Source organism: Hyla sarda, chromosome 4, assembly GCF_029499605.1.
Source record: "Hyla sarda isolate aHylSar1 chromosome 4, aHylSar1.hap1, whole genome shotgun sequence".
NCBI lineage: Eukaryota > Metazoa > Chordata > Amphibia > Anura > Hylidae > Hyla > Hyla sarda.
Window position 1 is genome coordinate 55899051 of NC_079192.1, and position 16053 is coordinate 55915103.

Below are 16053 nucleotides of genomic sequence, written 5' to 3' on the forward strand. Positions count from 1 at the left end.
AAAAAATGTTTTCAAATCAACTGGTGCCAGAAAGTTAAAGGGGTTCTCCGTCGCTTAGACATCTTATCCCCTATCTAAAGGATAGGGGATAAGATGCCCGTTCGCGGGGGTCACGCCCCCTCCCATAGGTTTGTATTGAGGGGGCGGAGCATGACATCACACAGCGTCACAATGCTCCGGCCCCGTGATCAACAGTAATCAGACCCGGAGCGAACATGCTCCGGGGACTGATTTTAACGGGTTGCGGCGTGCAAGATCACGGGGGGGTCCCCAGCGGCGGGACCCCCGCGATCAGGCATCTTATCCCCTATACTTTGGATAGGGGATAAGATGTTTAAGCGCCGGAGTACCCCTTTTAAAACAGATTTGTAAATGACTTCTATATAAAAATCTTAACCCTTCAAGCACTTATCAGCTGCTGTATGCTCCAGAGGAAGTTGTGTAGTTCTTTTCTGTCTGACCACAGTGCTCTCTGCTGACACCTCTGTCCGTGTCAGGAACTGACCAGAGCAGGAGAGGTTTGCTATGGGGATTTGCTTCTAATCTGTACAGTTCCTGACACGGACAGAGGTGTCAGCAGAGAGCACTGTGGTCAGACTGGAAAGAACTGCACAATTTTCTCAGAAGTATACAGCAGCTGATAAGTACTGGAAGGGTTACTTTTTTTTTTACAAATCTGCTTAACTTTCCGGCACCAGTTGATTTGAAAATCTTTATTTTCCACCGGAGTTCCCCTTTAAAGTCATGTGATTTATGTATGGACCCTATATACATACCTGGAGGATGACGGGTGAACATACTACCACTTGTGTACATGATTCCGGTACTGTAATGTATGTAGGTAGAGCAGCATGGTTGACATGTACATGTGTGTGTGTCCCCGATGTAGAGCGGGGTGTACATGGTTCTGTATGTTGGCCTGGTTTTGAGAGTCCTGCCCTCGAGCATGTGGTGGTGGTGGTGGTGGAGGTGGTAGATGAGACCATGTGTAATGCTGGCGGCAGTGTCACTGCTGGCTCCTGTTACTGTTCTTGTCGGCTGAGTTCAGATTGATGTCTTGGGGGGAGGAGGGACGGCGGGGCGGCATACGCTCATTGATTCGATCCAGTCCCCTGGCTTCTTCGAAGCTGCGAATCTTGTGCTGGGGAGAGAAGCCTCGGACGGCTGCGGGGAGAATGTGTTACAATGGTGAAAAGGACAATGCAAAAACTGATCCAATGGCAACAGAAAATGTGCTCAACGCTGTATAGCAGTGTTTCCCAAGCAGCGTGCCTCCAGCTGTTGCAAAACTACAACTCCCAGCATGCCCGGACAGCCTTCGGCTGTCCGGGCATGCTGGGGAGTTGTAGTTTTGCAACAGCTGGAGGCACGCTGCTTGGGAAACGCTGCCGTAAGCTGGATGAATACCCCTTGTAATGGTAAATGTATTCATTATCCCCCATCATTCCCTCCCTCCAGGAAGCATGCGCTGACTAGAAGTCTTCATACCCCACGACATTTGGTGTATGCTCCAGGAAAGGCACATAAGCTGAGCATAGCAACAGGCCCACACTGTTCTGACAGAGGCCAAAAGAATGTGCTTTTGGACTCCGTTGGGAAGCGCAGGAAGACTAGCGCCTCATAATACAGCAGGCTGTCACAGAAAATATTTGCATTGTAGCCAATGAGAGAGTAGTGGAGGCATGGAATAGCCTTCCTGTAGAAATGGTCGCTGCAAATACAGTGAAGGGGTATAAGCATGCATGGGATAGGCATAAGGCTATACTTCATATAAGATAGAGATAGGTATAAGGCTATCCTTCATATAAGATAGAGATAGGCATAAGACTATCCTTCATATAAGATAGAGATAGGTATAAGGCTATCCTTCATATAAGATAGGGATAGGTATAAGGCTATCCTTTATATAAGATAGAGATAGGTATAAGGCTATCCTTCATATAAGATAGAGATAGGCATAAGACTATCCTTCATATAAGATAGAGATAGGTATAAGGCTATCCTTCATATAAGATAGGGATTGGTATAAGGCTATACTTCATATAAGATAGAGATAGGTATAAGGCTATCCTTCATATAAGATAGAGATAGGTATAAGGCTATCCTTCATATAAGATAGAGATAGGTATAAGGTTATCCTTCATATAAGATAGGGATAGGTATAAGGCTATCCTTCATATAAGATAGGGATAGGCATAAGGCTATCCTTCATATAAGATAGAGATAGGCATAAGGCTATCCTTCATATAAGATAGAGATGGGTATAAGGTTATCCTTCATATAAGATAGGGATAAGGCTATCCTTCATATAAGATAGGGATAGGTATAAGGCTGTTCTTCATATAAGATAGAGATAGGTATAATGCTATCCTTCATATAAGATAGAGATAGGTATAAGGCTATCCTTCATATAAGATAGAGATAGGTATAAGGCTATCCTTCATATAAGATAGAGATAGGTATAAGGCTATCCTTCATATAAGATAGGGATAGATATAAGGCTATCCTTCATATAAGATAGAGATAGGTATAAGGCTATCCTTCATATAAGATAGAGATAGTGCATGAGAAGACAAAGAAAAGTCGGCACTCACCGGGTTTCCAATTCAGCAGATTTATTTGCACGTTGCTCACAGCCGTAGTACAATTCTCGGGGAGACGACGGATGGTACGAGGGGGGTACCACAGAGAGGCGACACTTGTGTTTCGCACTTAGTAGTGCTTCAACGGGCCTAACTCTTTACCGGAACATGTCATCTTCTTATACAGGTGAGTTTAGTAATTGGACCTATCACCATCTAACACACCTTGTGACGTTAAAAGAAGGGGAGGAGGTTGCTTAGTTAAGCTTGTTCCTACTTAGCTAGAGCTAGATCTAAGTAGGAACAAGCTTAACTAAGCAACCTCCTCCCCTTCTTTTAACGTCACAAGGTGTGTTAGATGGTGATAGGTCCAATTACTAAACTCACCTGTATAAGAAGATGACATGTTCCGGTAAAGAGTTAGGCCCGTTGAAGCACTACTAAGTGCGAAACACAAGTGTCGCCTCTCTGTGGTACCCCCCTCGTACCATCCGTCGTCTCCCCGAGAATTGTACTACGGCTGTGAGCAACGTGCAAATAAATCTGCTGAATTGGAAACCCGGTGAGTGCCGACTTTTCTTTGTCTTCTCATGCACTGATGGTATATTCTACATGAGTCCGAGCACCACCGTATCCCCACTCCGCTACAGCGACTTAGTGTCCACCCGCTTTCAGGTTCAGAAATTAGCAGTGCCGAACTACTCATCTATACGCTAAGATAGAGATAGGTATAAGGCTATCCTTCATATAAGATAGATAGGTATAAGGCTATCCTTCATATAAGATAGATAGGTATAAGGCTATCCTTCATATAAGATAGGGATAGGCATAAGGCTATCCTTCATATAAGATAGAGATAGGTATAAGGCTATCCTTTATATAAGATAGAGATAGGCATAAGGCTATCCTTCATATAAGATAGATAGGTATAAGGCTATCCTTCATATAAGATAGAGATAGGTATAAGGTTATCCTTCATATAAGATAGAGATAGGTATAAGACTATCCTTCATATAAGGGAATTTGCATAGTATTTGGGATATTGGGCAGACTAGATGGGCCGACACATGTTTTGTATCTATAGTGGTATGTCAGGTGTGCACTTTGGATGTGTACCTCCACATACTGTATAAAAGCTGTGTGCATGTGAGCTAAAAGATTATTTCAGGAAGTGCACTTAAAGGTCACATGAACTTTTAGACAAAGTCCTGACATCCGGAAAGTGCTACCTTATAGTTACAGGAGGCGTCCACTACCTTATAGTTACAGGAGGCGTCCACTACCTTATAGTTACAGGAGGCGTCCACTACCTTATAGTTACAGGAGGCGTCCACTACCTTATAGTTACAGGAGGCATCCACTACCTTATAGTTACAGGAGGCGTCCACTACCTTATAGTTACAGGAGGCGTCCACTACCTTATAGTTACAGGAGGCGTCCACTACCTTATAGTTACAGGAGGCGTCCACTGCCTTATAGTTACAGGAGGCGTCCACTACCTTATAGTTACAGGAGGCGTCCACTACCTTATAGTTACAGGAGGCATCCACTACCTTATAGTTACAGGAGGCGTCCACTACCTTATAGTTACAGGAGGTGTCTACTACCTTATAGTTACAGGAGGCATCCACTACCTTATAGTTACAGGAGGTGTCCACTACCTTATAGTTACAGGAGGCGTCCACTGCCTTATAGTTACAGGAGGCGTCCACTGCCTTATAGTTACAGGAGGCATCCACTACCTTATAGTTACAGGAGGCGTCCACTACCTTATAGTTACAGGAGGCATCCACTGCCTTATAGTTACAGGAGGCGTCCACTACCTTATAGTTACAGGAGGCGTCCACTACCTTATAGTTACAGGAGGTGTCCACTACCTTATAGTTACAGGAGGCGTCCACTGCCTTATAGTTACAGGAGGCGTCCACTACCTTATAGTTACAGGAGGCGTCCACTACCTTATAGTTACAGGAGGCGTCCACTACCTTATAGTTACAGGAGGCGTCCACTACCTTATAGTTACAGGAGGCGTCCACTACCTTATAGTTACAGGAGGCGTCCACTGCCTTATAGTTACAGGAGGCGTCCACTACCTTATAGTTACAGGAGGCGTCCACTACCTTATAGTTACAGGAGGCGTCCACTGCCTTATAGTTACAGGAGGCGTCCACTACCTTATAGTTACAGGAGGCGTCCACTACCTTATAGTTACAGGAGGTGTCCACTACCTTATAGTTACAGGAGGCGTCCACTGCCTTATAGTTACAGGAGGTGACCACTACCTTATAGTTACAGGAGGCGTCCACTGCCTTATAGTTACAGGAGGCGTCCACTACCTTATAGTTACAGGAGGCGTCCACTACCTTATAGTTACAGGAGGCGTCCACTACCTTATAGTTACAGGAGGCGTCCACTGCCTTATAGTTACAGGAGGTGACCACTACCTTATAGTTACAGGAGGCGTCCACTACCTTATAGTTACAGGAGGCGTCCACTGCCTTATAGTTACAGGAGGCGTCCACTGCCTTATAGTTACAGGAGGTGACCACTACCTTATAGTTACAGGAGGTGACCACTACCTTATAGTTACAGGAGGTGTCCACTACCTTATAGTTACAGGAGGCGTCCACTACCCATCCATCTGACCTGGTATCAGGAGTGGAGAGATGTTTCTGCACCATGGGCAGACCCTGACACGAGCGCGATACCTGCATAGCCCCGGATGACAACTGTCCTGCCCCCCGGTATGCAGCATGGTCTACCCACGCCCGATGTCAGTGCAGAAGAGAGAGATGCTGGACAACCCCTTTAATGATAATGATAATAATAATAATAACGTCATCTAAGGTGAACCTGTTATGAGAAGGTGGTAGAAATTACCTATGGCCCCCCTGAAATGCATTACAATACTAAGATAATATACTCCACAATGCTGTTCTGCTTATGTGTCAGTCCAATGATTAAACCAGCTGGTATAACCATATGCTCCTATGTGCTCTCATTTCCTGTTTGCATAGCACCCCCTAGTGTCAGTTTGGTTAACTGCTGTCCCAAGAAGCTTGTACTTACATTCTTGTGCCTCCACCGCTTCTTCCGTAGCTGTATGGGAGAAAGAGGAAGACAACGAATTAGATGTATATCTGGGTCACATCAGATTACCTCTCCTATGTACATCATCAGCCGGGTGACACCATTTCTTCAGGGCTATCCTGGGGCTGTGTATGTGATGTGCACTAAATGGAGGGCAGGACGGACACAGATACTATGTGCAGCAACAAGATCTGGAACAATTCTGTATTCTGGAAGCTTATGAGGGGGATATAAAGTCATAAAATATATATATATATATATATATATATATATCCACCCATACATCTATCTCATATCTATCTATCTCATATTTATCTATCCACCCATCCATCCATCTGTCTCATATCTATCTATCTGTCTCATATCTATCTATCTGTCTCATATCTATCTATCTGTCTCATATCTATCTATCTGTCTCATATCTATCTATCTGTCTCATATCTATCTATCTGTCTCATATCTATCTATCTGTCTCATATCTATCTATCTGTCTCATATCTATCTATCTGTCTCATATCTATCTATCTCATATCTATCTGTCTATCTATCTCATATCTATCTATCTATCTCATATCTATCTATCTCATATCTATCTCATATCTATCTCTCTATATAATATCTATCTATCTCTTTCATATCTATCTCTATATATAATATCTCTCTCTCTCATATATATCTCTCTATATAATATCTATCTATTTCATATCTATCTCCCTATATAATATCTATCTCATATATATCTCTCTATATAATATCTATCTATCTCATATCTATCGCTCTATATAATATCTATCTATTTCATATCTATCTCCCTATATAATATCTATCTCATATATATCTCTCTATATAATATCTATCTATCTCATATCTATCGCTCTATATAATATCTATCTATTTCATATCTATCTCCCTATATAATATCTATCTATCTATCTATCTATCTCATATATATCTCTCTATATAATATCTATCTATTTCATATCTATCTCCCTATATAATATCTATCTATCTATCTATCTCCCTATATAATATCTATCTATCTCATATATATCTCTCTATATAATATCTATCTCTCTCATATCTATCTCTCTATATAATATCTATCTATTTCATATCTATCTCCCTATATAATATCTATCTATCTATCTCATATATATCTCTCTATATAATATCTATCTATCTCATATCTATCGCTCTATATAATATCTATCTATTATGGGGTGTAAACACTACAGATAATGGAAAGCTTTGTGTATATTGGAAGGAAAATACACATGCATTTCTCGTGCTGATCCTGACAGGTTATTGCAGTTCATCCCTAAGAATACAGAACTCCTTGTGACATCCTCCAGGACAACATAACATTGCACCGGAGTGTTACCTGTGCAGACTTGTGAGAGGAGGAGAGGATGAAGAACATTCCTCACATCATTTCTCTCATATAAGGACACATGTAAGAACCCCCAGCATGCAACATGTTCTCAGATCCAGCCCTAACACAGACATGGCCACCATCTCACACATTGACTTTCTAACCAAGGTATATTTTAAAGCAGTGTGTTCCAAACAGTGTCTCTCCATCTCCCAGCATGCCCGGACAGCCTTTGTGGCATCAGTACCTCTCATGATCTTGTTAAAATAATCCTCCCAGTTCACTGCCCCCATCATAATAAACCACCCCCTGCCTTTATTTTTCTAATTTTTTAGTTTTCTACCTTGATATTGCTCTGTATTTTCTGCTCAGTCCCAGTCAGATTCACAGACTGGGAAGGGGCGTTCCCCAGCAGGCGTGACATCATCTGAAGCCATACAGGGGAGAACTTCCTCCCTCACTCTGCTACACACAGCCCAGAGCAGTTCAGTGTGAGATGAGCTATGATTGGCTAAGGCTGCACAAACACCCCTCAGCACTCCAGACTGCATTTCCTGATTTTAGACTTCTGCCAGGCCAGAAGGAGTCCAAAGTCTGTGCAGGAGATGAAGGGAAATGTGCTCTGGACAAGTAGGGAGACACCTAGTGGCAGCTGTCCCCCCACATCGAGGAACTAATCATATGTGACCCGCGAGCGCTTTTCTGCTTCCCCCCAATTAATTATCAGCCCAGCGGGGTACTACTCACATGTGTCACCCCCAAGCACTGCCCTCCTCCTCTTTGTTGCGGGCCGTCTGCGCTGGAACTCTATACTGTACGCCAGTGGTCTCCAACCTGCGGACCTCCAGCTGTTGCAAAACTACAACTCCCAGCATGCCCGGACAGCCAACGGCTGTCCGGGCATGCTGGGAGTTGTAGTTTTGCAACAGCTGGAGGTCCGCAGGTTTGAGACCACTGCTGTACGTTGTATGCCTATGCCCGAGCTGCAAAAGATAAAGAAAATAAACTTTAACTTACCTACGTCGGCCTTACGCTGGGGACTGGAACGTCGGAAAGCCGTCAGCCTATCACCGACCGCAGCGATGTTCTGCCCCGGCCAGTGTCATGTAAGGAGCTCTGGCTGGCTTCTTACATGACAGTGCGCTCAGCCTATCTACATAACAGAGCGCACTGTCATGTAAGAAGCCAGCCAGAGCTCCTTACATGACACTGGCCGGGGCGGAACATCGCTGTGGTCGGTGATAGGCTGACGGCTGTCCGGTGTTCCAGTCCCCAGCGTAAGGCCGACGTAGGTAAGTTAAAGTTTATTTTCTTTATCTTTTGCAGCCCGGGCACTGGGATACAGCATACAGCAGTGGTCTCCAACCTGGGGACCTCCAGCTGTTGCAAAACTACAACTGCTAGCATGCCCAGACAGCCGTTGTCTGTCCGGGCATGCTGGGAGTTGTAGTTTTGCAACATGTGGAGGTCCGCAGGTTGGAGACCACTGGCGTATAGTATAGAGTTCCAACGCCCCGCAACAAAGAGGAGGAGGGCAGTGCTTGCGGGTGAAATATGTGAGTAGTACCCCTGTGGGCTGATAATTAATTGGGGGGGAGCAGAACAGTGCTGGCGGGTCACATGATTGGGGGGGGGGTGAAAGAAATACCGTTATATACCGTGGAACCAGTTCCAAAAATACTGTGATGCACATATTTGGTCATACCGCCCAGCTCTATCATGTTGTTATTTTCTTTTTTGGATATAAGGCTAGAAATTTTTGTGTAGGTTAATGTGGGAGGAAACTGAACCCGTGGTAGCATCATGCAGTGGCAAAAAAACGACACGGCAAGTACTTGACGAGACAATAGTAAAAGTTACCGCTCTGCAGAGTCTGTCTCCCTCCGGACAGTACTCCCTGGGGAAGCGTTCCTGTGGGTGTCAGGCCCTTCAGTGTCAGGACACTCTCACTCTCCTCCCTGTGGATGAAACATCACGTCAGACAACAGTAACGGAAGTACAAACTTTCCTTCCTCATCCCAACCTACCACCCCTTCATGCCGGGTCAGCTGTGTCTCTCCCCATGAAAGTGTGATGTGTTTTATGCAGGAATATCAGAAGAGATGTCCTGACAAGTCACCTGAGAACAGAGAAAACGCGGGCCATCTTCCCAATCGCTCGGATCTTGTTTCGAATAATCTCTTTACGCACAGACGCTCCACCTGGAAGGAAAGAGAAATAAATAAGAAATAAATAAAACCGCTTGGACCTTCTCCCCCCAAGGTGATCTCGTCACAATGTAAATTTTTGGAATAATCCCTCCTCCAACACCCCATTGTGAATGTCTGGGGCAGCGCCTATATTTTACACAACCTGCAGTTTTATCCCGGTCCGTATACAATAACAGCTCTATAAAATGGAATCACGAATGCAGATATCTGTGCGGAAGCTGCAAAATAACATTAAAGGTGTATTTCATAATTAGTAAGAACATATATGAAATGAGTGAAAAGGGTAATGTCCATGGTCACAGCTAAAGGCTGCACAATATGGGGAAACTGTGCGATTATGGGCCTAAATATCGTCATTTCGATATGCGATGTGATATAATAAACAAATGGTGAAATCCCCCACATCTATCCCCCCATTTCACATCTATCCCCCCATTTTATGTTCACAGCCCATTTCACATCTCCCCCATTTCATTTCTATACATTCTCCCCCCTGTCACATTCCCCCAGTTATATTCTCCCCCCCTCCTTCATATTCTCCCCCCCATGTCATATTCTCTCCCCCCCCACCGTTATATTACCCCGTCATATCCCCCCCACGTCATATTCCCCCCCGTCATTCTCTCTCCCCCATCATATTCTCCCACCCCGTCATATTCTCTCTCCCCCCCCCCGTCAATTCGCCCCCCCGTCATATTCTCCCCCCCCCTTGTTATACTCTCACCCCCCGTCATATTCTCTCTCCCCCCCGTCATATTCTCCCCCCGTCATATTCTCGCCCCCCCCCATCGTCATATTCTCTCTCCCCCCCGTCGTCATATTCTCTCTCCCCCCCCCCCATCATATTCCCCCCCCCCCGTCATATTCTCTCTCCCCCCCCCCGTCATATTCTCTCTCCCCCCCCCCCCGTCATATTCTCTCTCCCCCCGTCATATTCTCCCCCCCCCCCCCCCCCCCCCGTCGTCATATTCTCTCTCCCCCCCCCCCCCATCATATTCTCGGCCCCCCCCCCACCCCAGTCATATTCCCTCTCCCCCCCATCGTATTCTCCCCCCCACACACTCCCCGTCACATTTTGTACTGCAAATACACTGGGTTTCCCGGGCGGTTTTCAAATCTCCTGCCAGATCCGGGAAACCTAGTGCGTTTGCAGCCAGAAAAGACCTTTCCCTATCAGCCAATGCCTGGCTCGACATGTGACACCGCTATGTGACACCGCTGCGGCCAGTGATTGGCTGAAAAGGGAAAGGTCCTTCTGCTTGTACGGAGAAGAGAGGAGACACCGGACCGCACGGAGGGGACCAGCATCTGCAGGGACCGGGAGTAGGTGAGCAGAATTTTTTTTTTAGGTTTCTCCCTGCACCTCTTACTAAGCACAGTGTTTCTCTACCAGGGTGCCTCCAGCTGTTGTGAAACTACAACTCCCAGCATGCCCAGACAGCCTTTGGCTGTCTGGGCATGCTGGGATTTGTAGTTTTGCAACAGCTGGAGGCACCCTGGTTGGGAAACACTGACTTTTAGTATTTGAATTTCTTTTTACCTGCTCTGGCCGACCCCCGCCTGCAACCGCACATGTGAGCCGGCCTGAGCAGATAATCACAAGTTTTCCCGGGAGGGGCCGTATCGCTATATCAAAATTCGCAAAAATCTATTTATTCCCAACAAGTCCAAAGCTGATACAAAGCTCCACATATACTGCTTCCTTACAGCTCAGGCCGCTTACACACTATAGAATGCTCCATTTTAAAGATCCGTTATAATGACCCGTTAACAAAACCATTAAAAATGGCCGTTAAACAGTCGTTACAAAATCCCATTATAGTCTATGGGATTTTTACATTACCCGTTTTAACCTGTTATAGCCCGTTATTAATAATGGACGTTATTTTGTGACAGGAGAAATAGTGCATGTACTATTTCTCCCGTTACTTTCTCCTGTCACAAAATAACATCCGTTATTAATAATGGGCTATGACAGGTTTAAAACCGGTAATGTAATAATCCCATAGACTATAATGGGATTTTGTAACGGCCGTCTTTTAATGGTTTTGTTAACGGGTCATTATAATGGATCTTTAAAACGGACATTTCTATAGTGTGTAAGCGGCCTTACAGCTATAACATGATGAACTTGTTTGCCTCCAGACAATGCTATGGGGAGATCGATGGATCGCTATTTTTACATCTCTCATTAAACTCTACCATAAGTCAATATACAGTGGGATTCCCCCTAGAGGTAAAAGAAATAATGTTATCATAATGGCTCCATTTCCATCTTTGTAAGGCTGGGTTCACATCACGTTTTCAGCCATACAGGACTGCCTGGGGGGGGCTAAAACCGGGCGCTCCCGTATCCCTGCCGTATGCCGCCCGTATATAATTCATTTCAATGAGCCGACCGGAGTGAAATGCTGACCTCCGATCGGCTCATTTTTGCCCTGCATGCGGTTTTCCACCGGACCTAAAACCGTGGTCAACTCACAGCGCGCCCCCAGCAACCTCCTCCAATCAGACCCCACAGACACCGCCTCGGCCACCTCATCCACAAAGCTCATTGTCCCGTAGCTCAGCAGCAGACAGCTAGCTCCCTGTGGGCTGAGTTACCACGGCTACCAGAAGCGGTTCATGCGGCGCAGCTCATGACGTCATCAGCGAGACAACATCAGCCGCCTACAATTTCTACCATTACCCATGGGATATGATGCGAGCGCAGCTCCTGCACTCGAGTCATAGCTGCGGGCGGGACTCAGGACGTACAGGCACGTTCTGGGGGCACTTAGTCCCTGGCGCTCAGGCCATACCTGTACACCCTGTGTAATTTAAGCCCCCCCCCCCCAAAAAAAAAAAAAAATTTGCCCCGAAAATGCGTCAGCCAAAAATACCTAAAGGGGCATTTTTAATACCTAAAGGGGCATAGTTTAAGGTATATTCAAATGTGCATGAAAAAAAAAAAAAACATTCATGAATGAATGCCCTGCCCCAAAGACACCAAAAGCACGCAGTTCCCAGCTCCCATTGACTTTAATGGGGAATGCATGTGATTTTCAAAAGACCGGGTGGAAAATCAGCTCTAAAAAAAAATAAAGTGCCGTGCCACTTTTTAGAACAGTTCTGTTTGAAAGCTCACATTAAAATAAAGCTTTTAAAAAAACTTCTAAAAAAAACAAACTGCCTAAGGGTGCGTTCTTACAAACATGAATTCCGCTGCTGATTTTCCACTGCGGATTATGTTGCTACCCATTGACTTCAATGGAGCTGCAGAAATTCCACAGCGAATTATGTACGTGTGAACCTACCCTTAAATTGTACCTGTCGTTTAAAAAAACTATGGGACAGAGACATTATGCAACCTTTATGGGTCATGTGACAGAGCTGGGAGAGAATGCGCTTCCCTGACCAATCAAAATTTTGTTTGTTTTTTAGGGGAAAAAAAAACAACAACTCTAAAATCAGATGCTTTTTAAACCAGTTGTTGTAGGTGGATTTTTAGAAGTTTCTTTTAACCCAGTGAACCTTCCATTAGGACCCATGCATGTGGCATCATTTTCAAGCAGAAAAATTGTGCTAGGAAAATCCGGTGCAGCAGCCTTCTATTGCTTTAATAGGATTCTACTGCACCGTGCATATTGAAGAATTTCCGCAACAGAAATTTACATTTCAGATTCTGATGAAAGAATTAACATGCTCATTTCTGGATATGCATATGCATTGTCGTCAGCGGAGGTGGTGCATGTCCGAACACTCCTAGTGTCGGCTAATTTTGCACGTGGAATGTCCACCCTGGAAATTATCTAGACAGATATTCTACCTTGTAAATGGTCCCTTAGAATGATTGTAGATATAAATTGCTGTTGATGTCTTGATTAGGGATCGACCGATATTGATTTTTTAGGGCCGATATCGATTCTCTGTGGAGGTTAGGGCCGATAACTTATACCGATATTCCGGGCGCTTTAAATCAATGAACTGCAGCGGCTTTTGCGGTGCCAGAGACCGGCGCCGCCACCAGCTTCTCTCTCCCTCCCTGTCCTGGGGTCCTCCTGAGTCCTGCCACCGCACCGCCCCGACCAGAGACCGCCGCCACCCTCTGCCCCATTGCCTCCCCCATTCCCGGTTTTATAATTACCTGTTCCCCGGGGTCCGCGCTACTTCTGGCTCCGGCGGCGGCCTCCTGAGCTGTCACTGTGCACATTGACAGTGACGTCGCATTGAGGACGTCACTCGTCATTGCGCAGCGCACAGCGTAACACAGGACGCCGCAGGAGCCAGAAGTAGCCCGGGCCCCGGGAACAGGTAATTATAAAACCGGGAATGGGGGAGGCAATGGGGCAGCGGGGGCAGCGGTCTCTGGCCGGGGTGGTGCGGTGGGGGGCGGGGCATTAGCGGATTATCAGTAAGGTAATTGACGATACCGATAACGTCCAAAATCGTGAATATCGGCCGATAATATTGGACAAACTGATAATCGGTCGATCCCTAGTCTTGATGTCCCCTAAGGGTCTATTCGCACGGCAGAATTTTCCGTTTGCGGAATTCCGCCTTAAATTACTCAACTTCTATGAGATTCCGTATTCCCATTCCTACTTCTAAATTTCCGTTCACGGAATTTCGCCTTAAATTAAAGCCCCTCGACTTCTATGGGATTCTGCACTCCTATTCGCACTTCTGAATTTCCACTTGCGGAAATTCAGAAGTGTGAATGGGAGTGCGGAATCCCCATACAAGTCTATGGGCTTTATTTTGAGACGGAATCCCCAAAGTGGAAATTCTGCCGTTTGAATAGACCCTAAGTCTACAGCGGCCACATCATCAGTAACATCTTGTAATAAGTAAAGAAATGATAAAGACAAAAAAATAATGAACAGCAGAGACAGTCATCTTACTTTCCAGTGGGTCTTCTCCATCTGTAATCAGCTCATCATCCGAACATATACTGAGAATATTCACCAGCATTTCTGTAACTGGAGGGGAAAAAAGAGCAAGATATCCCAACAATGCCAGCACAATTCTATTCTATCAATGTTCAGTGTGCAGGATTATTAGACTGAACATCTCTGTTCACACACCGAAGTTCTAGGGCAGGTTTTTTTAACCCCTCAGTGACCAAAAATATGTTCGTCTTTGCGCTTTCTTTAGATTTTTCCTCCTCGCTTTCTTAGAGTCAAACAGGTAAAATACAAGAGGAGTTTGGTCTGCTGCACGTACGACTGCCATGATGTCGTAAAAAGGCGTATTGGCAGTCTTCAAGTAGATACAACCAGTTAAGGGACGCTCTTGCTAAGGCTGCGTTCACACCACGGTTTGTCAATACAAGGACCCGGCCCGCATCTGAGCCGACCGGAGTCAGATAGTGACTCATTTTTGCCCCGTATCCGGTTTTGTGACCAGAACTAAAACCGCAGTATACCATGGTTTTTGGTCTGGTCACAAAACTGGATACGGGGGCAAAAATGAGTCACTATCTGACTCCGGCCGTCCCATTCAAATGAATGAGATGCGGGCTGATTTTCACTCCCCCCAGCCGGATCTAGTCCCCCGTACAGTGACCCCCCCGACCTACGATGGCCCTGACATACGATCATTTCAACATACGATGGCCTCTCAGAGACCATCGCATGTTGAAGGCAGCATCAACATACGATGTTTTTGTATGTCGGGGGCCATCGCATAAACGGCTATCCGCAGCGCAGACTGCTTCAGCTGCCACCAGATAGCCGCTTACGGTGCCCCGTGTGGTCCGCTGACTATCACTTACCTGTCCTCGGGGCTCTGGAGCGTCCTCTTCGGGATCCCCTGCATCGTCGGCGCTCTCTATCGTCGTCATCACGTCGCTACGCACGCCGTCCCGTCATCCAATAGGAGTGGTGTGCGTAGCGACGTGATGGTGGCAACGGAGAGCGAGGATGCCGGGGAAGCAGAGGCCTTGCCGGAGCGTCGGGGACACCACAGGGACGCGGCGACAGAGATGGAGGGCGACATCCAGGGCAGCGGTGATGGTCCGGAGCGGCGGGGACAGGGGAGTATAACCTCCAATACCAGTGGTCTTCAACCTGCGGACCTCCAGATGTTGCAAAACTACAACTCCCAGCATGCCCGGACAGCCGTTGGCTGTCCGGGCATGCTGGGTGTTGTAGTTTTGCAACATCTGGAGGTCCGCAGGTTGTAGACCACTGTCCTATACTTTACATTGCACCAACATACGATGGTTTCAACAAACGATGAACCATTTGGAACGGATTACCATCATATGTTGAGGGACCACTGTATTGACAAACTGTGGTGTGAACGCTCCCCTAACCCAGTATGGATGCAGATACTTGAATCTCAGAGAACAGGATCCCTACATTTCTTTCTTTTCGGAACGCCCTCTAAAGCAGCCTATGCCTTATGATTCCGCCCACAGTAATGTAACAGGTGGTCTGCATTTTTTTACCTTTCTCCCCCAACAAAGGGCAGGGACCACGTGAACACATCCATGAAGTTTGGCAGCCAGTAAGGATGTGGAGAGCAATTAAACTGACGGATATTCATGACATTGTTTTCATACTTGAGCACTGCGGCTGTAAGGAGACAATAAGAAGCAATTTTACATATGCTGCAGATGCTTTTAGCACAGACTCCCACACACACAGGCAGCGGCGGTAGCTGCTCCTCACAAAGACATGTGGCGGTGGTAGCGCAGGCTCCAACAGCCTCACACATATACAGAATATTTTATTATCCTCATATAATCACATAGGGGGAGATTTAGCAAAACCTGTGCAGAGGAAAAGTTGCCCAGTTGCCCATAGCAACCAAT

General features: G+C 45.9%; 1 protein-coding gene across 1 annotated transcript in view; it reads right to left on the bottom strand.

The window, feature by feature from the left end:
- Positions 1-630: 630 nt before the first annotated feature.
- Positions 631-16053, bottom strand: part of PPP3CC (protein phosphatase 3 catalytic subunit gamma) — a 76051-nt gene continuing 60628 nt past the window's right edge. Inside the window, exons 9-15 of the mRNA XM_056571064.1 lie at positions 15688-15814; positions 14348-14349; positions 14138-14215; positions 9164-9245; positions 8905-9002; positions 5652-5681; positions 631-1164 (exon numbers count right to left, since the gene is read on the bottom strand). Coding sequence (XP_056427039.1) covers positions 1007-1164; positions 5652-5681; positions 8905-9002; positions 9164-9245; positions 14138-14215; positions 14348-14349; positions 15688-15814 — 575 coding nt within the window. The 3' untranslated portion in view covers positions 631-1006. The remainder of the gene's footprint in view (positions 1165-5651; positions 5682-8904; positions 9003-9163; positions 9246-14137; positions 14216-14347; positions 14350-15687; positions 15815-16053) is intronic.